The sequence below is a fragment of the Miscanthus floridulus genome, unplaced genomic scaffold (assembly GCF_019320115.1).
Source record: "Miscanthus floridulus cultivar M001 unplaced genomic scaffold, ASM1932011v1 fs_794_2, whole genome shotgun sequence".
NCBI classification, from domain to species: domain Eukaryota; kingdom Viridiplantae; phylum Streptophyta; class Magnoliopsida; order Poales; family Poaceae; genus Miscanthus; species Miscanthus floridulus.
In genome coordinates, this window is record NW_027097283.1 from 31,713 (window position 1) to 56,794 (window position 25,082).

At 56.6% G+C, this 25,082-nt stretch overlaps 2 protein-coding genes and 1 pseudogene across 2 annotated transcripts; 2 read left to right on the forward strand and 1 right to left on the reverse strand.

The window, feature by feature from the left end:
• Positions 1–7,545: 7,545 nt before the first annotated feature.
• LOC136533159 (probable LRR receptor-like serine/threonine-protein kinase At1g74360) lies at positions 7,546–11,500 on the reverse strand. The gene is made up of 2 exons (XM_066525729.1): positions 11,135–11,500; positions 7,546–10,997 (listed from the first exon to the last, which is right to left on the reverse strand). The coding sequence occupies exons 1-2, from the start codon at positions 11,178–11,180 to the stop codon at positions 7,741–7,743; spliced, it is 3,303 nt and encodes a 1,100-aa protein (XP_066381826.1). The 5' UTR covers positions 11,181–11,500; the 3' UTR covers positions 7,546–7,740.
• Positions 11,501–19,254: 7,754 nt separating this feature from the next.
• Positions 19,255–20,676, forward strand: LOC136533161 (uncharacterized). The gene is made up of 4 exons (XM_066525730.1): positions 19,255–19,566; positions 20,064–20,280; positions 20,351–20,413; positions 20,492–20,676. Exons 1-4 carry the CDS (start codon positions 19,255–19,257, stop codon positions 20,674–20,676), a joined length of 777 nt encoding a protein of 258 aa, XP_066381827.1.
• Positions 20,677–20,724: 48 nt separating this feature from the next.
• LOC136533162 (uncharacterized) overlaps positions 20,725–25,082 on the forward strand; it is a 46,983-nt pseudogene continuing 42,625 nt past the window's right edge.

Sequence of the window (25,082 nt, forward strand, 5' to 3'; positions counted from 1 at the left end):
ATTAAGGAGCCGGAACCCCCGCACAGACGTGTACAGGACAGCACAGTCCCTTCACAGAAGAGGAGGAGCCGGAGCATGTCGGACCAGAGCCGTGCCAAAGACGGGCTTATTCCGATCTAGAATCCATTCACGCCTGCTACCAAATTTGGAAAAAAAAAATCGGATGCATATGCATAGATGCCATGGAGAAATGCTACATATCATCGTCTCATCGTCTAACCACATATATTAGATTGTGTTTAGTTCGCGAAATGAAAATTTTTGGATGTCACATCGGATGTTTCGGAGATGTCGGAAGGGATTTTCGGATACTAATAAAAAAAACTAATTACATAGCTCGCCTGGAAACTGCGAGACGAATTTATTAAGCCTAATTAATCCATCATTAGCGCATGTTAGTTACTGTAGCACTTATGGCTAATCATGGACTAATTAGTCTTAAAACATTCGTCTCGCGATTTCCAACCAAACTGTGCAATTAGTTTTTTTTCGTTTATATTTAATACTCCATGCATGTGTCGTAAGATTCGATGTGTTAATTTGGGGTGAAAATTTTTAGGAAACTAAACCAGGCCTTAGGCTTTCTTTCGTGGACCTATATGGGCCAAATCAAACATCGATAAGGGCAGGCGGACGGAGCAAAACCATGATCGTTTGATTATTTTGTTTGTACAAGTGGCAGCAGATCAGCGGTAGTATATGCATGAGCTTCATGCGTATTGTATACACCTAATTGTCTTCCCCAAGTTTTGGGACAAAGGGAGTATTGCAGGAAGGAAAAACTGTTTCACCAATGTTTTATCTATAAGTAAGGCCCCGTTTAGTTCCACGCAAAAGCTAAAAAATTTTGCATAGTACCCGTCACATCGAATCTTGCGGCACATGCATGAAGTACTAAATGTAGACGAAAAAAAAACTAATTGCACAGTTGGGTGAGAAATCGCGAGACGAAACTTTCGAACCTAATTAGTCCATAATTAGACACTAATTACCAAATACAAACGAAAGTGCTACCGTACCCAAAACCCAAAAAAATTTGGATCTAAACGGGGCCTAAGTGTTTGTAAAGGACTAATTTTGGTGTGTGTGTGGGGTGGGTGGGTGGTGCGTGGGTGGGGTGGGGGGGGGGGGGGGGGGGGGGGGAGGAAGACGACCGTGGACAACGGTGGAGTGCATTTAACTCCTTCTCACAGGTTTCCTCATAAACGTTTTGGATGCAATTTCTTCTTAGAAACGTTTATTCTGGTGAATCAGAACTGATTTCTCAAATCGTTGTTTGTACAAGTGGCAGCAGATCAGCGGTAGTATATGCATGAGCTTCATGCGTATTGTATACACCTAATTGTCTTCCCCAAGTTTTGGGACAAAGGGAGTATTGCAGGAAGGAAAAACTGTTTCACCAATGTTTTATCTATAAGTAAGGCCCCGTTTAGTTCCACCCAAAAGCTAAAAAATTTTGCATAGTACCCGTCACATCGAATCTTGCGGCACATGCATGGAAGTACTAAATGTAGACGAAAAAAAAACTAATTGCACAGTTGGGTGAGAAATCGTGAGACGAAACTTTCGAACCTAATTAGTCCATAATTAGACACTAATTACCAAATACAAACGAAAGTACTACAGTACCCAAAACCCAAAAAAATTGGATCTAAACGGGGCCTAAGTGTTTGTAAAGGACTAATTTTGGTGTGTGTGGTGTGGGTGGTGCGTGGGTGGGGTGGGGGGGGGGGGGGGGGGGAGGGAGGAAGACGACCGTGGACAACGGTGGAGTGCATTTAACTCCTTCTCACAGGTTTCCTCATAAACGTTTTGGATGCAATTTCTTCTTAGAAACGTTTATTCTGGTGAATCAGAACTGATTTCTCAAATCGTTTGGCAGTTTTTCGGATTCTGATTTTTGAAGGTTGGCGAAAACCATTTGTTTACATGAAAAAAACATAAAAATATATAGGTTTTTGGAAGAAAAAAAATGTTAATTATTTTTAAGGTGAAGATAAATCAAAAGCAACCAGTTTTAATCGGTTTCATTTGAGGAGGATCACTAGAAATATTTTTAGATTAGATGGGAGGTAGGAATGCAAGAAACAAAATATGAAGAAACTACTCTGGAGGTGATTTTGATCTCTATGTAATCATAAAAAAAAAAACGTTTCTACTCCCTAAAGTCAGTATCGTGTTTGACCGTTTGATGGTTTCCTAGCTAACTTTTGACCTGGTTAGAATCCTAGACTAGACCGCTTTAGTCTGCTCCCACCAAGTCAACTCTTGTCTATACTATAGTAGCTTGGCTAAACTCAGGGTGTGTTTAGCTGTCTGTTTGTTTTGAAACATAGCCAGAGCGGCATCATCGTCGTGGGTCGGAGCTTCTCAGGGACTGCAACTACGCCGTCATGGGTGAAACGGAGTTGATTGACAAGGCCGGCCCCAAGGGCTACAAGCTCGACAAGCACAAACTCGAGCTGGAGCTCGAAGATGAGACGGCGGCCGGCGGCGGCGACTCGTCTGCCGTCGTCACGGCTGGCAGGGTCTGCACGGCAGCAGCACTGCGAGCTCGGCAGTGCACCCGAGAACTCGGTCAAAGTGAATTGGATGAACACACACAAAGAAAGAGCTAAATATAGAAAGACTCAAGCTTGCCTTCGCATGAACCAAGCGCACGCGTCAAGCTTAGAACACTGAAACGAGCTAACTGAAGAAACTGACGAAACTGAATTAGCTAATCTAGACTGACGAAACTGAATGAAACAAACAGACCCTGAAGTAGCAGGACGGTAAACAGCCAGAGTAGATCAACAAGCAGCAGGGCGAGCACGGCAGCACCAGGGAAAAATCTGTAGACGAAGCTGCCGAATCGTTCGCCCAGGAGCATGAGGACGAGGCCGAGGAGCTGCCCAGGAGCTGCACGAGCAAGGAGACTTGAGGACGAGGCCGAACAAGGAGACAAACATCTCGCTGCCGATACGGCGGCGGTGGAAGCCGATTCGGCGATGGTGGAAGCCAAATCGGCGGCGGTGGAAGCCAAATCGGCGGCGGAGAAGGCCGATTCGGCGAGGTGGAAGCCAAATCGGCGGCGGAGAACTCCGATTCGACAGCATCTCTCTCGCCTCGTCTCCTCCAGGGACGGCAGCTAGTACGAGCCTTGTCTCCTCCAGGGGCGGCCTCGTCTCTCCCTCGCGGAAACGTTCGCACGAGCCGCATTGGAATTCGCACGAGCTCGCGCGCGGCGATAGAGGTGCTGTAGCGGCCGGAGGAGGTGCTGCCGCTGGTGACGCTGCGGGTGGCGGCGGAGCAGATCAAGCGCCCGATCCCGCCCGAGGAGCACTAGGCCTTCGCCTACTCCATGCTCCAGAAGGTCTCCCGCAGCTTCCCCCTCATCATCCAGCAGCTCGGACCCGCGCCCTGCCACCGGAACTGGTGAGGAAGGTGAAGCGTGGAGGAGGTGGACGAGCGCACGAGCGCAGAGGAGGTGGAGGAGCTCTGGCGCACGAGCGAGGAGCTATGTTTTTTAAATTTAGATTACTAGTATAATGCCTACGGCTTCGTTAGGGATGCACAAGAAAACAGACGATATTTTTTTTCATATTTTAAGTTTAACGTAATTATATATGACCATAAATATAATACTGAAAACACTTATGATATAACCAGACATAATAAAGTTGTCTCGCCTTAACCATCTAATTTAGAATCTGCTTAAGACCTCTCGGCCTCGCCTCCCCGAAGGCGTGAGCGTCTCGCATGCCCCAGACTCCCAGCCGCCACCGCCGCTCGGTCCATCGACGGTGCAGGTAGCCGTGCCATGCCACGACGCCCACCTCGCGCCACGCCGAGGTCGTCGCCGATCCACGCCAACTCCGATGACCCGAAGCCATGCGTCGTCCCGGGCCGTCCTCGCCGAGCTCGTCCTCGTCTCGCCGCCCTTGAAGCAAAGTTTGCCGAGTATCAATCCTTGACATGACCCTCATCATCACCAGCCAACCTGCATGAACTCACTAATATTTCTCCCTACGATAATTTGTTCATCATTCCAAACAGAAGGTTTGGAGATCTGAACCCAGATCCATACGTGTTTTCTTTGATTCCTGCCGTCCTGGTCCGCCCAGCCCTCGGCGCCGGCGGTTGGCGATCACAGCTCACCAGCCAACACTAATACGACGTCGCGACAATACGATCTGACCGGTGTCTGGTCTGGGCATAGAACGGTGGAGTGGTAAGTGCCAAACGCGCGCGGCTCGGCCGTCGTTTTCGGTCCCGGCAGGCTGCTTGGTTGGTTCTCGTCTCCGAATCAAGTCGGGGCTCGTTGATTCGGTGCCTTCCTGTCTTTTCCGGCAGCGGGGTCCCGCGCGGCCGCTTTCGTGAACCGGCAGAGGCAAAAAAACGAAGCGCAGATTGGGTGGGCGCAGGGCGTTGCGCGGCGCGGCGCGGGCACGCTCATCGCTCATCGGGTGGCCGACTGCCCGTCCAAACGTCCGCGCCGCGCGCCTCAGGTTTGGACGCAAAACGCCGGTGCGACCGGCGGCATCGAGAGGCCGAGACCGAGACATGGGCGGACGAGCGGTGGCCGGCGCGAGTGGGACGGGCAGCAGCTTGGTGGCCTTTCCTCGGTGGATTCGTGCCGTTCCCTCGCGCGCGTGGCAGCGTGTGCGCCCGCGCCCGTTGTTAACCTGCCGGGGGGCAGTAAACAAAGACTAACGGTTCGAAAGCGATTTGTTTTGTTTGGAAAAGGGAACGAATGAAGCCAAGTGCTTGTTTGGTTCGCCGTGCACGTACGCGTTCTCCCTCCGTGTGGATTGTTGCCAAGGCCCACCACTCGTCGTTGCCGGAATGCCGGTGGTCATGATTCAAGATTCATCGGCACTTTATTTTTCACTCTGTTCAGCTTTGGCCTTTGGGTTCACATCCGGCCATGGACCTATCCGACTAGTATCAGTAGTATGCTTCGATGCAATGCATGCAGCATGCTCCACTAACGGCTTATGCTACTTTGTGAAGAACAAAGACTTGGGAGGTTCCATACCTTGGAGTGCCACCCAAATGCGCACCGGCGGACGACAGAACTTGTCGGTGTAGAATGTGACTAACTAGTGAATATTTATAGTTTTGCTGTACGTTGTGATCGGAGGTGGCCTAGCACTCAATGACACATGATTTATACTAGTTCGGGCAACGTGCCCTACGTCCAGTCAGGGTCGGTCGGTGACTTTATTCCTGAGCCTAGGTGCTCGAAGTTTGCAGTGGGGTTACAAACGAGAGGGAGAAAGATGGGATGTACAAGAGGTCCGGTCGGCTCCGACCGGAAGGGTCGAGAGTGACAGGAACTTCGCTATGAGCTAAGTGTTCAAGCGGATGCTTGAGGTCTGAACCTGGTGGTTCTGTGGTTGTGAACTATCGATCTAAGGAACTTTGGCCTACTGGCATCCGTTTCTTTGTTGGAGGAAGCGCGCCCCTTTTATAGATGAAGGGGGTGACTTTACAAGTGAGAGGGTGAGGGTACGAATGCTGCCGAGCCTTGTTGCCCACGCTACCGAGCCTTGTTGCCCACACCGGTGGGTACAAGATAGTGGCAGACGCCTACAACACTGTTGATGTTACTGTAGAATGTCAGATGCATGTGAAGGTCATGCTGCCTTCTTCAGGGACGGTGGACGTCGGTACCTGCATCATGCTGCTGGATGCCTAGAGGCATGTGAGGAGTCTTACCACGTTTACCGGATACGGTGAATCCCGGCGCCTACAACACTATTGATGCCCAGAGACATGCGAGGGGCTTTTTGCCATACGGGAGTCCAGCGGCGTCTACAATACTGTAGGGATAAATGTCGGCGCCTACAATACTGTTTGTGTCAGGTGGCTGCAGAGTACTGTTCCGTGCAGGGTATGGTGCCTGGACAGTGGTTTTGACTTGCGAGCCTTGCCTTGCCTTTCTCCGCACGTCTTCTGGTCCCTACCGAGCGGGCGTCCCCGGTCGGATGGCTCCAGTCGGCTCTGAGTGCGCCGGTCAGAGAAGAGCGGTGAGTAGGGTTCCTACGAGCCTCGGTCGAAGGGACGCGGGGTCAGAGTCGGAAATAGGGCTCGGGGCAGGCCTTCTGATCGGAGAGGCCGTCTGGAGACAGCTGGAGCCCGAATCGAGCGCTCCGGTCGGATAGGTGGGCCGAAGTAGCCGACGAGCGGGCGTTGCTCTTCTTGGGCCTGGCCTTCCGGTCGGTTGCTGGACCGCCCCTTTGCCCCTGTTGTTTTTAGACTCTTGGGCCGATCCTTGGCGCAGAAGCCGGTCCCCGAGGGACCCCGGGTTTATGAACCCGACAGAACTGTATGGAGATGGACGACGGACGGCCAGTTCACGGTCAAGTCAGCGTACGTGGCCCTCCACTCCGCTTCGCACCCAATCCCTGGATGCAGCCTCGTCTAGGAAACATGGGCGCCTCTCCGCGTCAAAATGTTTATGTGGCTTGCACTACGTCGGAAGCAATGGACAGCGGACCGTCGGCGCAGGCATGGTCTGGACGCTAATGATGTATGCTTCCTCTGCGACCAGGAGCCGGAGACCATACAGTCTGTTCGCTTGGTCGTAAACGATCGTAAATTTTCAGCCAGAACATTATTTTTCTCTCACATCAAACAAGACAACAGTAATAATCCACGATCGTATACGATCATTTCAGCCCCAGCCGAACAGGCTCATAGACCATATCATTGTCTCATGCTCCTTTAGCAAGCAGGTATGGTGGAACGTCCTTGTGGTGCTTGGATACACACAAGGCCTCCCCAACGGCGACACGGTCTTCGACTGATGGACCTTCTGGAGGTCGACATGGACTCGCACCAATAGGAGCGGAGCAGACTCCGTTTTCGCTCCATTTGCATGGGAGCTATGGAAGGAGAGAAATACGAGATGTTTCCGGGGCGCCACCACCCAGCTACAACAGCTACTTGCCATAATCAAGCACGAGGCCGGGCAATGGGTGCAAGCAGGCGCAAGACATATGGGTTGTTTACTTTCCAGTATAGTAGCCTAAGAATTTTCGGACACTAGGGGTGCTTGAGCTTCACTATAATTTCTTGAGCCTCCTAGAGCCCTGCCACAACATTTATAATCCAAAATTCCTTCCTACTTAATGTAAAGACGCGCAAACCTTTTGCGTGTTCGAGGAAAAAAAGGCTTAGAGGTTTAAATAATTGAGTACTAAGTTTGGATTACTTGCGAAAACCCTTCACGTGCATTTGACAAAAAAAAAACAATAGTTGACCGCTCGACGATGTCTAATAAATGTCTAACCTTTGACCGGACGCCTGAATCGCTTCTACTGCACGGCGCGACGTTCATAGAATCGTAGGCGTGCGTCATGAGGTTGCGACGTTCGTAGAAGGATTCATAGGCGTGCGTGATGAGGTACAGGTTCAGACACTTTCAGAACTGTCATGGTCCGAGGAAGAAGCGACGGCGAATGCCCCCGAGATACGAGGAAAGGGGCGCTGCCAGTTTGCAACTGCCATCACTGCACCTGCACGCCTAGGATACTGGATACGATCGCATCGCAATTTGCAAGGGATGGAACTGGAAGCTGGAAAATCAAAGTTCTTGTTTGCATGAGAATGTACATATGTACTACTTACAGCCAAAATTGCATCTAGCCCTCTCCTACCTTCTGTTATCCACATTATGAATCAATGACGAACTAATATATAACAATAGCTAAAAACAAGCGAAAGGGGAAGAAAAATGACGACCTAAACTCGTCACGTGAATTCGAGGTGCGCGACGCCGTTCTCGGCCACGTCGAGCAGCGCGGCGAGCACGTCCGGCATGTCGGGCCGCTCCTTAGGCGCGTCCGCCGTGCACCGCATGCCGAGCATCAGGAGCTCCCAGGACACGGTGCCGACGGCCGCCGCAGCCTTCTCCGACGACGACCGCCACCCTTCTCTGGCCATCCGCCGGGCCCACTCCACCAGGCACTCGTCCTCGGCGCCGTCCACGGCGCAGCGGCCCGTGGCGAGCTCCATCAGGAGCACGCCGTAGCTGTACACGTCACCCTTGGTCGTGGCGCGCCACGTCTGCCCGTACTCGGGGGCCACATACCCGACGGTCCCGGCCACCACCGTGCTCACGTGCGTGTCGCCGGGCCGGACCACGCGGGCCAGCCCGAAGTCCGTCACCCTGGCGCGCCCGTCCCGGTCCAGCAGCACGTTGCTGGCCTTCACGTCCCGGTGCACCACCGCGGGGCGGCACTCGTGGTTCAGGAACACCAGCGCGCGCGCCACGCCGATCGCCACGTCCAGCCTCCGCCCCCACCCGAACGCGGCCGTGTCGCCGATCAGCGACTCCAGGTTGCCGCCGTCCAGGTACTCGTACACCAGGATCTTGGCCGACCCGGACAGGCACCACCCGTAGAGCGTGACGAGGTTCGGGTGCGGCCACGTCGACCCCATCCGGTCGGCGAGCACCTCCATCTCGGCGCGGAACTCGCGCTCGCAGTCGCCGTCGCGCGGCCTCGCGAGCTTCTTCACGGCCACGGTGCGGCCGTCGGGGAGCACGCCGCGGTACACCACGCCGTAGCCGCCACGCCCGATCACCAGGTCGTCCGAGAAGTTCCCCGTGGCCGCCACGATGTCGCGGTAGGTGAACGCCGTCTTGCCGAGCTGGAACACCTTCACCCCCTCCGTCGAGGAGGAGCACCCGGTCGCCGACGACGATGACCCGGACGGTGGCGACGACGTCGTCGACATCTGCAGAGAGCACTTCCCGGAGCTGCACTTGGGGTTCTCGCACGAGAACGACTCGGGGTCCGGGTCTTGGTCCACGGGGAACCGCGCACGCAGATTGGCCATGAAGAACACGAAGGCGCCGGTGACGAAGGCGGCGAGGAGCGAGAACAGGAACCACACCGCGATGCTTCTTGGAGTCATGCCACGCCTTCGAGCATCCGCAGCTTCCGGAGGCGGCTGTATACCACCGGTACCTCTCTCGAATGAAATGAGTGGGTCGCCGAGGAAGGACTGCTCGTCGAAGGTGCCGAATTGGGCGGTGGTGGGGACGCTGCCGGTGAGAAGCGGGTTGTAGGACACGTTGAACTTGGTCAGGTACGTGAGCTGGCTCAGACTTCCCGGCAGCTCGCCGGAGAAGTTGTTGTAGGAGAGGTCCATCATCTCGAGGCACAGAATGCGGCCGATCTCTGGCGGAATCGCGCCAGAGATGTTGTTTCTCGAGACGTTCAGCACGACGAGCGGGAGCCTGCTGATCTCTGGTGGCAGCTGTCCGGTGAGCCGGTTGTCATCGAAGTGGAGCAGGCTGAGGTTCACCATCGCGCCGATCTCCGGAGGTATGTCTCCGGATAGCTGGTTCCTGGACAGCTGAACGTACCCGGAGATCGTGTAGGACCTCACCGGCGACGAGGAGTTGGTGCAGACCGGAACGATGCCGTATCCCTTGAGGATTCGGTCCCATATGCTGCGGCAGTTCGCCCGAGTCATGATGGAGTACACAAAACTGAAAGGGGGATAGCTCGCCGGGATCCACCGCCTCATGGCTTGACAATCGCCGGAGCCGGCGAGCACGCTGGAACCATTCCGGTTCTTGGCGAACGTCGGGCCGGGGTTCTTCCCTGTGTTTGCCATCTCCAGCGGGATGCTCCCGGTCAGCTTGTTGTCGGCCAGGTTCAACCAGAGCAAGCTGGTGCATTTGCCAATTTCCGACGGAATCTCTCCGGATAGCTGATTCCCAGCGAGCATCAGCCACAAAAGCGACGTGAGGTTCCCAATGGTCGCCGGTATCTCGCCGGAGAGGTCGTTATACGACAAGTCCAGCGCTTGGAGCTCGGTGAGACGGCCGTACACCGCCGGTATCCCGCTGGAGAATTGGTTGTAGGCAAGCATCAGGTACTTGAGGCTCTTCATGTCAGCCACCTCAGGAGGGAGCTCGCCGGAGAACTCGTTATAGCTGAGGTCCAGCCTCGCGAGAAGCGGTAGCTGGAGCACGCCGGAGGTGACGATGCCGCCAGTGTAGTTGTTGTGGTGCAGCACAAGGTACCTCAGACTCGCAAACTTGCCAAAGGTGTCTTGCACGTCCCCTCCAAACATGTTGCTGCTGATGTCCAAGAACTGAAGCTTCGTACAGTTCGTCAGGGCCAGCGGTATCCGGCGATCGAAGCTGTTCTTCCCGAGAACCAGCGTCTCGATCGCGGCGAGCCTCCCAATTCCGGCCGGTATGAAGCCGTCGAAGTCATTCCCCCACAGAGATAGGTACGTCAGGTTCGCGCACTTGGCGATGGAGTCCGGGAAGCTTCCAGTCAGGTAATTCGCTGACAGGTCCAAAGATTCGAGCCTGCAGCCGTCCGGGAACGTGGCCGGAGGGACGCTCCCGGTGAGATTGTTCTCGGCGACGCTGAACTGCCTGAACCTCGCGACGCCGGGCCACAGCTCGCCGGTGAAGTTGTTCGAGCTGAGGTCGACGTACTCAAGCCTGGCGCAGCCGTCGAACATGCCAGTGATATTGCCCGTGAGCCCGTTGGTGGAGACGTTAAAAACGGCGAGGTCGGCGGCGCACATCGCCGTGAAGTTGGCCGCGACGCCGCCCGACAGCCGGTTCCCGGACACGTCGAGCGTCTGCAGCCTGGTGAGGCCGGACAGGTCTAGCGAGCCGTTGATGAGGTTGTGGGAGAGGTTGAGGCGCACGAGGCCGCGGCATTGGCCGATGTCGCCAGCCGCGGAGATGGTGTTGTCGGAGAGGTCGAGCTCGGCGAGCTCGGGCAGCCGCGAGAAGTTGCCGAACGCCGGGCCGGAGATGCTGGAGCGGGAGAGGTCCAGCGACGTGACGCGGCCGGACGCGTCGTCGCACCGCACCCCGTGCCACCCGCACGGCGACGCGTCGGACTCCTGCCACGCGTCGTAGGCGCCGCGGTTCACCCTGTTGTTGTCCTGCAGGAAGCGCTTGAGCTCCACCAGCACCTCCTTGTCGCCGTTGCTCTGCACGCCGGCGGGCACCACCACCGCCACCTCGCCTTCAGGAGGACACGCGATCGCCACGGTTAGACGCGGAATTCGAGTCCCACGCGGGGGACAGAACACGGCAGCTGAACAATCAGAAGAGAGCAAGAACAGGGGGCGAGTGGTGTGGCTTGGAGCGCCGAATCCTAACCTGCGACGAGGAGCAGGACGAGGAATCCGAGGAGCAGGGGAGACATGGCCTTGCTTCCCGAATCATGGAAGACACCGAGGCGAAGCGGATGCACCGGCGACGGGGACGACGTGCCGAGCGGCGAGCAGCCTCCACATCCACACGCGCGTGCGGTCTCTTCCTCTGGTTGTCCACGGGGAGAGGTGAAGTAAGCAGAGAATAAGAGACAAAATCTTTGACACTTATCGCAAGTTATCTAATGGCCCGAGGCCCGCATGTGGGCGACGACGAGCACGCCAGCCAGTCGCTGCTACCGGCTGTCGTTGTTGCTCCCGGGCCTGGCATTTGAATGGATTGAATTGAATCCCTGCGTTTACTGGACACCACACTAATGCTCAATTCGTCAGAAACGGAGCTTGTGTTTACGGTTGTGGCTTGGGTTCAACTTTTATAATACTGAATTGCTGACTGCACAGGGGGCAGATGAGAAAGAGAAAGGGGGAACTAGCTTGCTTGCTTGGTTAGTGGTCTTTGAATTTGTCTCCTTGTTTTCCGAATTAGGCCTGGACTTGTCACCGTATTGTATAATTTCGCCACTTGCTAAATCCTCCACGGGTTGGGGGTCTGGGGGTTTTCAACTGGAAAAACAGCGGGCCAACTTCCGAATTAGGTCTGGACTTGTCACCGTATCGTATAATTTCCACTGGTTCACAGTGCTGTCGCATGGGCACGAACGCCTCGACAGTGACGTTGGCTTAAAGAGAAGTTGTAGCGTGACTTGTCCACTGACCATAGAAAGGTACAGGGTTACCGCGAGGCTTGACTGTAATTAATTAAGGACTGCCGGTAGAACTCGTGTGTCTTTTACATTTTGTGTGCCTTTAGGCAACAACTTTGACCATTATTTTCTGTGTTATATATATAGCAAAATGTAGGGAGAAAAGTTTGCAAGATCGTGGAAATATTTTGATCGGAGTGAATACAGTACATGTGATGGATATTTGCCCGTCAGGTCAGCGACGGCAGCCGCCCATGTTGACGACGCCGTACTCCAACGCGACTACTCTACCGAGTACCGACGCGTGACAGCTTGCTGCGGCGGTCTCGCGTCCAAATTACTCCGAAGCGAAGCGGAACGGGGGCCGTAGCCCGTAGGGTCGGGAACTCGGGCAGGCGCGCACTCGCGCACGCCTCCGCCGGGCGCCGGCCGCCGCGGCCTGCGTGTGGTGGGCGTGCGCGCGCCCCGCCGCCCGCACTCGATCGAAGGGCACTCCATGAAGTTTCTAGGGCAGTGGGGCGCGCGCCGGCAGACGCGAGTGGCGTCAGGCCCGGAATGTCCCCCGTCCCCGTCGAAGACCGCCGTCGTAAAGCGAAAAAGCGGTGGGTGGATGGTGGATCCTCGTGGATGAGCGCGTGCGTGGCCTACCAAGTCTGAGCGCAAGGTCGCATCTGAACGCAGCTAGTATGTGTTGTCTCCAAGGGAAAAAAGAAACAGAGGTGACAGAAGAGAAGACGACACTTCGTCGAGCTTGGAGAAGCGAATCCTGAAAAAGTGAAAATGCATCAAGACGCAAGATATGATGACTGACAGCAGAACCGGGGCAAGAGGGAACACGGCCCACCTTGAAGATGCCCACGCAGTCCACAGACGGGGGGCATCGTATCATGAGTGCGTGCGTGGGTGCGCCTCTTTTGCATTGCATCGGTGGGCTCTGCTCGCACACTCGCCATGGGTTCCGTCGTTTTGGAAGTCCTAATCAGCCGACACGTATCGATAGTACGATTCAGGGTGAAAGGGCGGCATACGACCGAGGATGGACGGACCGACTCTCTTTAAACCTTTTGGAGAGTTGACGAGTGCCGAGTGGCCAGTGGGACTGGCCCTGTTTATTTTTCAAGATTTCACGTCACATTAAATCTTGCGGCACATGCATAGAGCATTAAATGTAAATAAAAAGAATAACTAATTGCACAGTTTATCCGTAATTGACGAGACGAATCTTTTAAGCCTAAATAGTTCATAATTGAACAATTTTTGCCAAATACAAACGAAAATGCTACAATAACCAAAAGCTAAAATTTTTCGCATCTAAACGGGCCCGAGCGATTCTTCGTTCGCATGCAGCTCGATCGGCTAATCATAAAAGCCTCGACGAACCAAAAGTTGTAGATTCTTTCGCAAAGGGAAGATCGACCCCGGCAGAACGAACTATATTCACTGTGTAAAAAGGCGTAGTTTATTTCCAGCTAGTTTTGTTGTTAATCATTATACCAGCTAGTTTTGTTGTTAATCATTATACAGTTCACCTATTATAGCTTGCTTATATATAATACTTACCATGGAATGGAACCGGAAAGCAGCACAGCATGAATGGTTTTGAAGCTTTATGAGGCTTAACATTTTACGCGAATAATGGTGATTCTGTGTAGCCAAACCAAAGTAGCTCAAGTTCAGAGCCATACCGCAGGTTTAACATTTAATGATTGTTTAATCAGGGGCGGAGCCAGGATTCAAACATAGTACAGCAGTCTACTAATTTTTTATTAAAATTCTTAGAATATAAATTGGTGTTGACTTAAAACAAATTATTGACCTTGATGTTGGCTTAAAATACTATAAAACACCGAATCTTTAATGTGTTTCTTTTCTTTATCTTGGACAGATGTGAATAGTCTAAATTCAAGATAAAAACGATATTGCTCATTAAAGGCCTGTTTGGATCCCGTGAACTAACAACTAGTTGCTAAACTTTAGTCATTGGGGATCTAAACACGTAGTGTCGGTGTTTCAGACCGGGGGTCCTCAACCGACCAGTGAATTTGTTCTGCGTGCTCCCGATTCCGGATAGTGATGCAAAGAGACACAAGATTTATACTGGTTCAGGCAATCGGCGCCCTACGTCCAGTCTGAGAGATCGAACTTGTATTCCTTGCACCGAAGTGCTCGTAGTAGGGGGTTACAAGCTAAGGGAGAGAGGGAACTAGTCCCAGGTCTCGGCAGGGTGTCATGTGGGCCGTCTGAGACGTTGCTCTCAAACGGCTGGAATGTGTGCGTGTCTGTGTGTTACCCGGTCCCCTGCTAAGTGGCCCAAGTCCTCTCCTTTTATAGTTGAAGGGAGAATAAGGACAGTACATGTATTACTATGCGTCGTCGTGCCAATAGGGGTGGCACGTCCGAGCCCTATGGCCTGTTCCTGTGGCGACGTGGTCGTAGGAGAGGTCCGTCCTTGGAGTATGGGGGCGGCGTGGTTGTCCCATCAGATCCTGTGCGTCGTGGGAGCCCCGGGAATGCCTCGGAGTGGACACGGTGGCGAATGTGCAAGCCACTGTGGACGGACCGTGCTCGAGACCGGGATTTAGTTGGTGCCGAGGCTTGCACTGCGGTGGGGAGGTCTCGGTAGGCACGAACCCCAAGATCGCCGAGGCCCTGGTGTACAGTGCTGAGGCCTTGAGCGGGCGGCTGATCGTGGGTACAACGTTAGGACACAGTGGCCGGTAATCCCCGTCCCCCGTCGTACCCTGTCCCAGCCGGTATGGCGCGGATCGTAGACACAGTGTTAGGACACAGTGGCCGGTAACCCCCGCGCGTGCCCTGTCCTGGCCGGTATGGCACTGATGCGACCTCGGGTCGCGTCGGCCATTCTGTGGCGTTGAGCCACCGTCCGGCTGAGATTGCGGGAGTGGTTGAAGTATTAATGAGACGTGACGTGCTGTCAGGAGGTTGACCGAGGCGGGGGGCGACGGGCTGCGGACGAGCCAGCCTCGGGCAACACGGAGAATGAGGCCTCGCGCGAGACGGAGATCAGGCTCCTTGCCGAGGCCTCGCGCGAGAGGCCTCGCGTGATACGGAGAACGCGCCTCCTGCCGAGGCCTTCCCTGGGGAGCCTCGCACGAAGCGGAGTTTGCGTCAGGATGCCGAGGCCTCCTGCTCGAGGGCCGAGGCGAGGAGGGGGAGGACCCAGGGGGCTCGGTCGTGGCGGGTGAGGGGCCCACGACTTACCTTCTAGCTTTTATTATTATTTTTTTAGATGGGACTTTAGCGACCCATTTGATGTTTTGTTTGGGGTACCCCATTCTAAGGTACCCGACAGTAGCCCCCGGGCCTCGGGGGGAGTGCGTGCACTCCCCCTGAGGTTTTGCCAAGGCTTGGTTCATACCTGCCCCGTAGGAATTGGGGTTTGTATTTTGAGGTTCCGGTGGGTACGCGCGAGCGCACCCGCCGGGTGTAGCCCCCGAGCCCCTGGAGGAGTGGAGTTACTCCTCTAGGGGCTTTCTTCGTTTCCGTGTCTGAACGAGTAGTTCTTATTGCATTTTGCCGAGCCCCCAAGCGCAAGTTCGGGTTGCGGGGGTCTCGGCGAGGCTGCAGGAAGAAAGCCCTCTAGCCTCCGCATAGAGCGAGAGGTTCGTCAGGGGTCCCCTGACTTTGGGTATGATCCTCATGCTTCCTTTCGCTCGGAAGGAGGGGTAGAATGTGCCAGGCTACCCTCGATGCGCATGAGCGTGGACACTTCCGGTGAGCTGTTAGCGGGTAGTCCGAGTGGAGGCCTGAGCCCCATTCGCTGGGGGACGGCTAGTGGTCCAGAGACGTACTCCAAGAGTACCAGGGGGTTTCTCTAGTGGGTGCCGAGGCCGTTCGCGGGCCTCAGTGGCTCGGTGCCTCCCTACGGTGGGATCCCATTCGAATACTTCCCCGCCGGTCTCAGACACGACTTAGGACGCCCCGAGCGACCGTTCGCTCGGGCCTGGGCCATTCGTAGGCTCGCCCCGATGTTGTCCCTGACTCTGTTGCCCTGGGGCGGCTATCGAAACCTTTTGGAGGCCCAGCCTTCGTACCCCTGGACCGTAACGGGCTTGGTGCCCTTTATCGTGTTTATAGCGAAACCTCTAGCGCAGTTTTTGGATTGTTTGTCTTTGTTTTGGGTGTTTTGGCCCTTTCATCTGATCTTCACATGTCCTTTTCGTTCGAACGGAGGGTTAGATTGCCGAGCCCATTCTGGTCTCGGCAAGGTTGCAGGAAGAGCCCCTAGCCTCTGCGTGAGAGGGCCGTCGGGAGTTCTCCTGACTTTTTATACGCCCCTCGCGCGTGAGGGTTTGTTTGCCGAGGCCCCTTTGGGCGTGAGCCCGGGTCATGGGGTCTTAGCATATTTGCAGGAGGAGCCCCCTAGCCTCTGAGAAGGCCGTCGGGGGTTCCCCTAACTTTTTTATGCGACCCTCGCGCTTCCTTTTCGCTCGGAAGGAGGGGTGGAATGTGCCTCGCTACCCTCGATGGGCACGAGCGGTGGCACTTCCGGTGAGCTGTTATCGGGTAGTCCGAGTGGAGGCTCGAACCCCATTCATTAGGGGACGGCTAGCGGTCTAGAGACACAGTCCAAGAGTACCAAAGGATTTCTCTAGTGGGTGCCGAGGCCGTTCGTTGGGCCTCGGTGGCTCGGTGCCTCCCTACGGTGGGATCCCATTCGGATACTTTCCTGCCGGTCTCGGACACGACTTTGGGCGTCCCAAGCGTTTCGCTCGCTTGGGTCTCGGCCCCGTATAGGCTCGCCCGCAGTCGCCCCTGACTCTGTTATCCTGGGGCAGCTGTCGAAACCCTTTGGGGTCCAGCTTTCGAACCCCTAGATCGTAATAGGCTCAGAGCCCGGTTCCTTCCTATGAAAGGAACAGGCCACGGGAAATATCTTCCCTATTGGCTCGACCGCAGGGGGCACGCCTTTTGAGGAGGTTTCATGGGGAGGCGAAACGACGCCTGCTGCCGTAGTGGCCGAGTGCGACATGATGGACGGGACGTAACTGTCCTCGCATTTAATGCGGGAGACGTGGGCGCGTGGGCCGCCGAAATTGGCTCGTGGTTAACCGCGCCGGACGGGGGAAAACCTCCCCGATTTCATCGCCCGTTCGTTTTGCCTCCTCCCTGCATAAATACTCGAGGAATCTCGCCCCTCCTCGTCTTACCTTGCCTGCATTAGCACCGCCTCTGTCGAGCCATCGCCAGAGCAGCGGGTGCCGAGAAGAAGAAGAGAGAAGAGCGAGCCTAGGGAGAAAGCGAGGAAAAAGCGAGAGCATGGGAGGAAGAGAGAAAAACTCACCGTCGCGCCCGATTCCTCCATCGCACCCATGGCTGGCAATGTCGTCGTTGTCGAGGCGGACCCTTGGGATCCGTTGGACGTCACCGAGGAGATGCTCCAGTTGCTTGTCGATGGTGGACTCCTCCGCCTGCTGACAGACCCTAGTAGGCCGGAGTGGATTGCTCCGTACGGCGAGCCGGAGCCGAGGCCCCGCGATGGCTACGTCGTGAGCTTCGTCTCCTTCCACGAGCGCGGCCTCGGCGTCCCGGTGGACCGATTCATGCGGGTGCTCCCGCACTATTATGGCGTGGAGCTCCACAATTTTAATCCCAACTCCATCGCTCAGGCGGCTATCTTTGTTGCCGTCTACGAGGGGTATTTGGGGATCGCTCCCCATTGGGATTTATGGCTCCACCTGTTCCGGGCGAGGCATACTACCAAGCCGACGGGCACGTCGGGTAAGAGGAAGGCATCGAGGGCCGGAGGCTACACTCTCCAAGTGCGTCAGGACCGCCTACACCTCTACATCCTGGCCCAACTCGCGTCCTCCAACCGCCGGTGGTACACGAGTTGGTTTTACCTCCGCAACGACGACGGAGGACTTCCCCTTTATACTGGGCGGATTGTGGGGAGTTGCCCGGAGAAATGGAAGTGGGGCGTCCCGAAGGTCGACCAGCCTAAGCTGGAGCCGCTCCTGGAGGGGCTGGCGAGGCTGTAGAGCCATGGCCTCACGGTCGCTGTGGTCGTGGCCGCCTTCCACCACTGAAGGGTGCTGCCGCTGATGGCTCGGCAGTGGCGGCTGTTCGAGATGAGGCCGGGTGAGCCCATTGAAGGCACCCGGATGTCTTCCTCCGCCCTCTCCGACGAGGAAATTCTCCATTGGGTGGGGGAGACGGTAGATGTGAAGTTGAGGGGCAGCAACCTGACCCCCTTTGCGATGCGACCGTCGCGGGGGTTCCTTTCGCTGGTAAGTCGAGTGCCGCTGTGGCCTCTGAGCCTCCTCAATCTCCCTTTATCCCTTGTTTCCTTATGCACATTTATCGTTCCTTCAGGGGATGAGGGACGTGCGCTCCTCCCCGCCGCCCGTTCCCGAGGACGTGGGGCAGCGGGCGATCAACCGCGCTCACGCCGACACGCAGAAGAAGCGAAAGGACGCTAAGGCGGCAAAGCGCACGAAGCACATCCTTGCATGCGAGGCATTGGATAAGCGCCGCCGTCAGCAACGGAAGGATGGTCTCCCGTTGAAGGAATCCCCGTCGACGTTGTTGTCGACGGAGGCCTCGGACGGGAACGACAAGGGCGAGGGAGGGCGAGGTCCCTTGGACCACCTTCCTGATGTTGTGGAGGTGGCGCCCGGGGCGTCGGCAAGCAGCTCGGCACCCCCGGGAAGGGGAGGAGAAGCGGACCCGGGGCCGGCGGTTGCCCGCTCCGGGGCCGAGGCCGATACGCCCGAGGCGCGGGTGTTAGGCAAACGCGCCATCAGCCCGGTAGGCTCGGCGGCCGTGGCGGAGCAGGTGGCGGTGGAGGCAACGCCACCGCCCCCGCAGAGGACCGAAGGGGCACCGGGGTCCGTTGTGGACCGACCGACGCCGATAGATATGGATGCGACGCCACTGCCGCCGCCTCCGCTGTTGCGGATGAGGTTTGCTGTGGCGAAGCGGGGGCCGCCCCATTCTAAGTAAGTGTATTTTTGGCAGGGTCGTAGTGTCTTCCGTTCGCTTTTTTGGTCTCGCGCTGACCCTGTAGGTTAATTTTCTTTAGTCAGAAGTGGCCTGCGGACGACCTCCCCTTGGTGCCCCTCAAGGCGCTTAAGGCGAGCCCCGGCTCCTCTGCCCACTGGGTGGCGGAGGCACAAGCCACCATCCAACGTGGCATGGCATCGGCGAGGGTCGACCCAAAGGAACCGGCCGCCCAAGGAGGGGTTGCCGAGGCGGCCCCTACACGGTCGGATGGGGCCATCGTGCCCTTTGTTGCTGAGGCTCCCGGGGCCTCCGAGGCTGAGGCGATGGAGGCCCGGTTCCTACGACCGCCGAGACCGCAGTGTCCGCGGTCGGCGTTTCTGCGTCTACCGAGGCCACAATGGCGGAGGCCGGAGCCCCCGAGACCGCCGAGGCCATGATTGCAGAGGCCGAAGCCCCCGAGGTCACCATGGCCGTCGTTATGGCGGCGAGGCCATCTGTGCAGGAGGCAGAGATGCAGGCGTCGGTGGCCTCGGCCGTGCCCTTGGCTCCGGGCCCGCCGTTGTTGCGGGAGAGCGCCCGGGAGACGGAGGTCTATCCGATCTCCTCCGACGATACTTCCTGGGCACGGGAGGTGGCCGACGCCGAGGAGACCGATGCCGTCAAGCAGCCGGCGCCGCTCTTGGGCGAGGGAAGCTCGGCCCTCGTGCGGGTGCGACCTGAGCCCCGTGGGTGGGATCACCCGCGGGTACTGTGGCGGAGCCGGGACGACCCTGAGGGGGAGCCTCTGTTCACCCTCGAGGACACGGCCGAGGGCGGGCGCTGGAGTACCTTCGAGCAGTACCGCGAGCTGGCAGAGCGGTCGCTACGGACGGCGCTGTCCGTGGTGGCCGACGAACTGCCCGGAGTCGCCAAGGTTCGTGTTTTCCTTTCTCACGTGACATTGTTCTTTTCTCGGTTTTGTCGCAATCGATGACCTCTGCTCTACCTCCTCAGGAGCTCGAGACCCAGTCCCTCGGGAAGTCGGTCTTCCTCCAACAGGAGAGGGGAGTCTAGGACCAGCTTCAGCGGTAGAGGGGCCTTCTTGCCGATGCTAACGAGCTTCTATCGGCACGAAGCGCAGAGGTGGAGGACCTCCGCCTTCGCTGTGCCGACACGAAGGTCGAGGCGGCCATAGCCTAGACATAGCTCGCCCCCTTGGCGGTGCAGATCAAGGAGCTGGAGGAGGAGCTTACCCGCGCCATCAGCAATCGGGATGCCTTTAGATCCCGGGCTGAAGAAGCGACGGCCTCGAGCAAGGCCCTCGCCGGGCAGCTGGGGGAAGAGGAGAGTGCGCACCTGCTGACCAAGGGCACTTTGAATGAGGCCCTTGCTTCGGTTGAGGCCTCACAAATCGAGGCTATGGTGTTGAGGGGGACGGTCGAGGGTGAGTTCCAGTCCCCTTGTTTCATTTCCTTCTCCTTATGTTCGCTCCCTAACTTCTTTGTATGACGTAGAGCTAGGGAGTGAAGTTTCTAGGGCGGCGGCCGAGACCCGACGCTGGGAGCAGAAGGCCAAGGGTGAGTCCCATGGGCTTCCGTCCCTAACTTGGGTTGTTTTTTCTCTGGCTCGACCTCATTCCAGTCTCGACGGTGTAGAGTCAGAGGCGGAGTTCGCTCGGGCCGCCGAGGCTTCTAGCGCGGTGCAGACAGTGCTCGACAACAAGATCGAGGAGCATGAGGCGCTGAAACATGCCGCCCTTTCTGCCTGTGAGGCCTTGGAAGTCGAGGGGGTTCAGTCAGGCAGCTCCCTTGGGAGTCGCTTGATTGCGCTGAGCAGCTAGGTGCGCGAGCGACTCTGAGGGGCGCTGCACACGGGTGCCAAGCGGGCGATGGCCGTCATCTCCTCTCACTACCTTGGCGTCGACCTCCTGGCCATCAGTGATGGCTATGTTCTACCTAATGATGACGAGGAGGCCAATGCGGCGGAGGGCCCTAGCACGGCGCTGGTGACGCTCTTCGAAGAGGAGGTGGTTCCTCCCCTACCATCTGCCGGTGCTGAAGGCCCCGAGCCTTAATCTGGGCCTCGGGGGCTATGTAAAGATAGAACAGGGGTTATTTTTGTATCATAATGTTTGTGGCCATTGAGGCCCTTGTTTCTGAAGTATTTGTATTTCTTAGTTGTTTTTCTCATGCTTCCGAGCCTTTGTCCACTGTTGCTTCTGATCAGATTTCGTTTGCAAAATACCCCTATGGGGCCTAAGCCGTCCCTTGAGCGAGAGGTAGTGAGGGAGTGCCATAGCCTGAGGGCGTAGGCCGTCTCGCGACTCTACCGGCCTCTTGCTTAGGAAACAAACCTTGGTCCGAGGAGTCTTTACAAATGATTCGTCAGAGCCTGCTAGAGTCTTGGCGTAGGAATTTTTGCGAAAAACAACTAAAGAATGGTGCGTGGGACTTAGGGGGAGTCCCCCATCTAGCCCCCGAGGGAGGCTTGGTTCTGCCAAGGCAGAGCCAAGTCTCCCTTGTCGTGTTGATTGTATTGCCGAGACCTCGAAAAATAAGACCAACTAAAGAACGCTTTTTAATTGTATTTCGGGAAACGACATATACAATGCTTGGAAATTTAGGGATAAAAGCGACGTAGCTGTTCTATGTTCCAAGCGTTGGTGAGGATTTCGCCCTTCTCATTGGCCAGCTTGTAGGTCCCGGGCTTTAGTACTTGGGCGATGATGTACGGTCCTTTCCATGGCGGGGTCAGCTTGTGGCGACCCTTGTTGCTCTGTGCTAGCCTCAACACCAGGTCGCCTACCTTCAAGTCTCGGCCTCGGACGTGTCGGGCCTGATAGCACCGTAGGCTCTGCTGGTATTTGGCTGAGTGTAGTAGCGCGACGTCTCGGGCTTCCTCCAGCTGATTAAGGGCATCCTCTCAGGTGGTGCGGTTACTTTGTTCGTTATAGGCTTGTAGCCTCGGGGAACCATATTCCAGGTCAGTGGGGAGGATGGCCTTGGCCCCATAGACTAGGAAGAAAGGCGTGAATCCTGTGGCTCGGCTTGGAGTGTTCCTCAGGCTCCAGATGACCGACGGGAGTTCGGCGAGCCATTTCTTGCCAAACTTTTTCAACCGGTTGTGAATCCTTGGCTTGAGGCCTTGTAGGATCATGCCGTTGGCATGCTCCACTTGGCCGTTGGTCCTTGGGTGTCCTACGGCCGACCAGGCCACTCGAATGTGGTGGTCGTCACAAAACGTCAGGAACTTTTTGCCGGTGAACTGCGTCCCGTTATCGGTGATGATAGTGTTGGGGACCCCAAACCTGTGGATAATGTCAGTGAAGAACAGCACCGCCTGCTCGGATTTAATTCGATTGATTGGACGAGCCTCGATCCATTTGGAGAACTTGTCGATTGATACCAGTAGATGGGTGTATCCCTCGGGGGCCTTTTGCAGAGGCCCGACCATGTCGAGCCCCCACACGACGAATGGCCATGTGATGGGGATGGTTTGCAGGGCTAGGGCCAGGAGATGTGTCTACCGGGCGTAGTACTGGCATCCCTCGTAGGAGCGTACTAGCTTGGTAGCATCGGCGATCGCCATTGGCCAGTAGAATCCTTGGCGGAAAGCGTTCCCTACGAGCGTCCGAGGCGCCGCATGGTGCCCGCAAGCGCCTGCGTGTAAGTCCCAAAGTAGGGCTTGGCCCGCCTCGGTACTGATACACCGTTGGAGGACACCTGAGGGACTTCATCTGTACAATTTGTCATTATAGAGGGCATAGGTCTTGGCTCGGCGCGCAAGCCATCGCGCCTCGGTTCTGTCATCAGGAAGCTCCCCTCGATCAAGCCAATCGAGGAACGAGACTCGCCAATCCACGTTCTGATCAGTCTGCGGAGGCTCGGTGTTGACTTCCATGACCTCGGGCTCGGTCGAGGGGGTCTCGGCGACAGAGGGAGCGTCGAGCTTCATCGTGGGTTCCACAGGTGGACCCTCCTCTATTGCCGAGGTGTGGCCAATGGATGGTTTGTGGAGGTCTCTGGCGAAGACGTTCGGAGGGACCGAGGCCCATGCTGAGGCCATCTGTCGGGTACCTTAGAATGGGGTACCCCAAGCAAAACATCAAATGGGTCGCTAAAAGTCCCATCTAAAAATAATAATAATAATAATAAAAGCTAGAAGGTAAGTCGTGGGCCCCTCACCCGCCACGACTGAGCCCCCCGGGTCCTCCCCCTCCTCGCCTCGAGCCTCGAGCAGGAGGCCTCGGCATCCTGACGCAAACTCTGCTTCGTGCGAGGCTCCCCAGGGAAGGCCTCGGCAGGAGGCGTGTTCTCCGTATCGTGCGAGGCCTCTCGCGTGAGGCCTCGGCAAGGAGCCAGATCTCTGTCTCACGCGAGGCCTCATTCTCCGTATCGCACGAGGCCTCTCGTGCGAGGCCTCGGCAAGGAGCCTGATCTCCGTCTCGCGTGAGGCCTCATTCTCCATGTCGCCCGAGGCCAGCTCGTCCATAGCCCGTCGCCCCCCCGCCTCGGTCAACCTCCCGACAGCACGTCACGTCTCATTAATACTTCAACCACTCCCGCAATCTCAGCTGGATGGTGGCTCAACGCCACAGAATGGCCAATGCGACCCAAGGTCGCATCAGCTCCATACCGGCCAGGACAGGGCACGGCGGGGGTTACCGGCCACTGTGTCCTAACACTATGTCCACGATCTGCGCCATACTGGCTAGGATAGGGTACGACGGGGGACGGGGATTACCGGCCACTGTGTCCTAACGCTGTACCCACGATCAGCCGCCCGCTCAAGGCCTCGACACTGTACACCAGGGCCTCGGCGATCTTGGGGTTCGTGCCTGCTGAGACCTCCCCACCGTAGTGCAAGCCTTGGCACCAACTAAATCTCGGTCTCGAGCACAGTCCATCCACAGTGGCTTGCACGTTCGCCGCCGCGTCCACTCCGAGGCATTCCCGGGGCTCCCACGACGCACAAGATCTGATGGGACGACCACGCTGCCCCCATACTCCAAGGACGGACCTCTCCTATGACCACACCGCCATAGGAACAGGCCACAGGGCTCGGACGTGCCACCCTTATTGGCACGACGCTGCATAGTAATACATGTACTATCCTTGTTCTCCCTTCAACTATAAAAGGAGAGGACTTGGGCCACTTAGGGGGGGGGACCGAGTAACACACAGACACGCACACATTCTAGCCGCTTGAGAGCAACGTCTCAGATGGCCCACACGACACCCTACCGAGACCTAGGACTAGTTCCCTCTCTCCCTTAGCTTGTAACCCCCTACTACGAGCACTTCGATGCAAGGAATACAAGTTCAATCTCTCAGACTGGACGTAGGGCGCCGATTGCCTGAACCAGTATAAATCTTGTGTCTCTTTGCATCACCATCCGGAATCAGGAGCACGCAGAACAAATTCACTGGTCGGTTGAGGACCCCCCGGTCTGAAACACTGACAGTTGGCGCGCCAGGTAGGGGCCTCTGCGTGTCAGTTTTGTCATCCCAACAGGTTCTGGATGGCAGACCCCGTACAACCATTACGTCTCGGCACCGTGGTTTGGTTCGGGAGCCTAGAGTTCATGTCTCTAGGGCATGAGTACGACATGGTATTCCTCGCTCCTCGAGCCCCACCGTCCGATGATGAAGTTACGCACCGGCAGCCTAGGCGCAGGCGGCGCCTGGGCGGCCGCTCTCGCCGCCCTCGCCAAGCATGACGCGAGCAAGGCCACCCCGACGCTACACGAACCTAGGGTGGCACGCCACTCCCCGCCAATATCCTACGACCAGTTGTTGGTATGGGGTCCCTGGCTGGGGACCTGTCTGGCCTGAGCTTGGACAAAGGAAAATCGCTGGTGGCTCGCGGCGATGCCCAGTCGTCAAGCTCCGCTCCACCACCCCCTGAAGAACCGACCCCGTCGGAGCAGAATCTGGCAATGGCACCATCCCCATACCCCTTTGGGTTGAGAAATGCCGTCGCTTCTTACGCCTACGCATACGCTGCCGCTCATGAGGATCCCTCAGAGCGCTACCAGCGCTTCGGTCTTGACCTAAGCACCCACGCCGACTCCTCGGATGAGGACGAGGCATGGCTCGGAGTGGATTTCTCCGGGCTCCACGACTCTGGGGCTTTGCGCCAGTTCTTGGCCGCAAGTGACTACTGCTTTGGTTACTCTGACTCCGATGACGAAGGCAATTACGATCCCACTCGCGAGTGTTTCCACGTCGGGCTCGGGATGCCGAG

Bases quoted from the DNA above. Each gene is read 5' to 3' on its own strand.
- LOC136533159 (XM_066525729.1), bottom strand. From the start codon at position 11,180: ATGTCTCCCCTGCTCCTCGGATTCCTCGTCCTGCTCCTCGTCGCAG. The intron at 10,998-11,134 runs GTTAGGATTCGG...GTCCTCCTGAAG, and splicing joins CGTCCTGCTCCTCGTCGCAG to GCGAGGTGGCGGTGGTGGTG.
- LOC136533161 (XM_066525730.1), top strand. From the start codon at position 19,255: ATGGCGGAGGCCGGAGCCCCCGAGACCGCCGAGGCCATGATTGCAGAG. The intron at 19,567-20,063 runs GTGCGACCTGAG...TTGGCGGTGCAG, and splicing joins GAAGCTCGGCCCTCGTGCGG to ATCAAGGAGCTGGAGGAGGA. The intron at 20,414-20,491 runs GTGAGTCCCATG...TCGACGGTGTAG, and splicing joins CTGGGAGCAGAAGGCCAAGG to AGTCAGAGGCGGAGTTCGCT.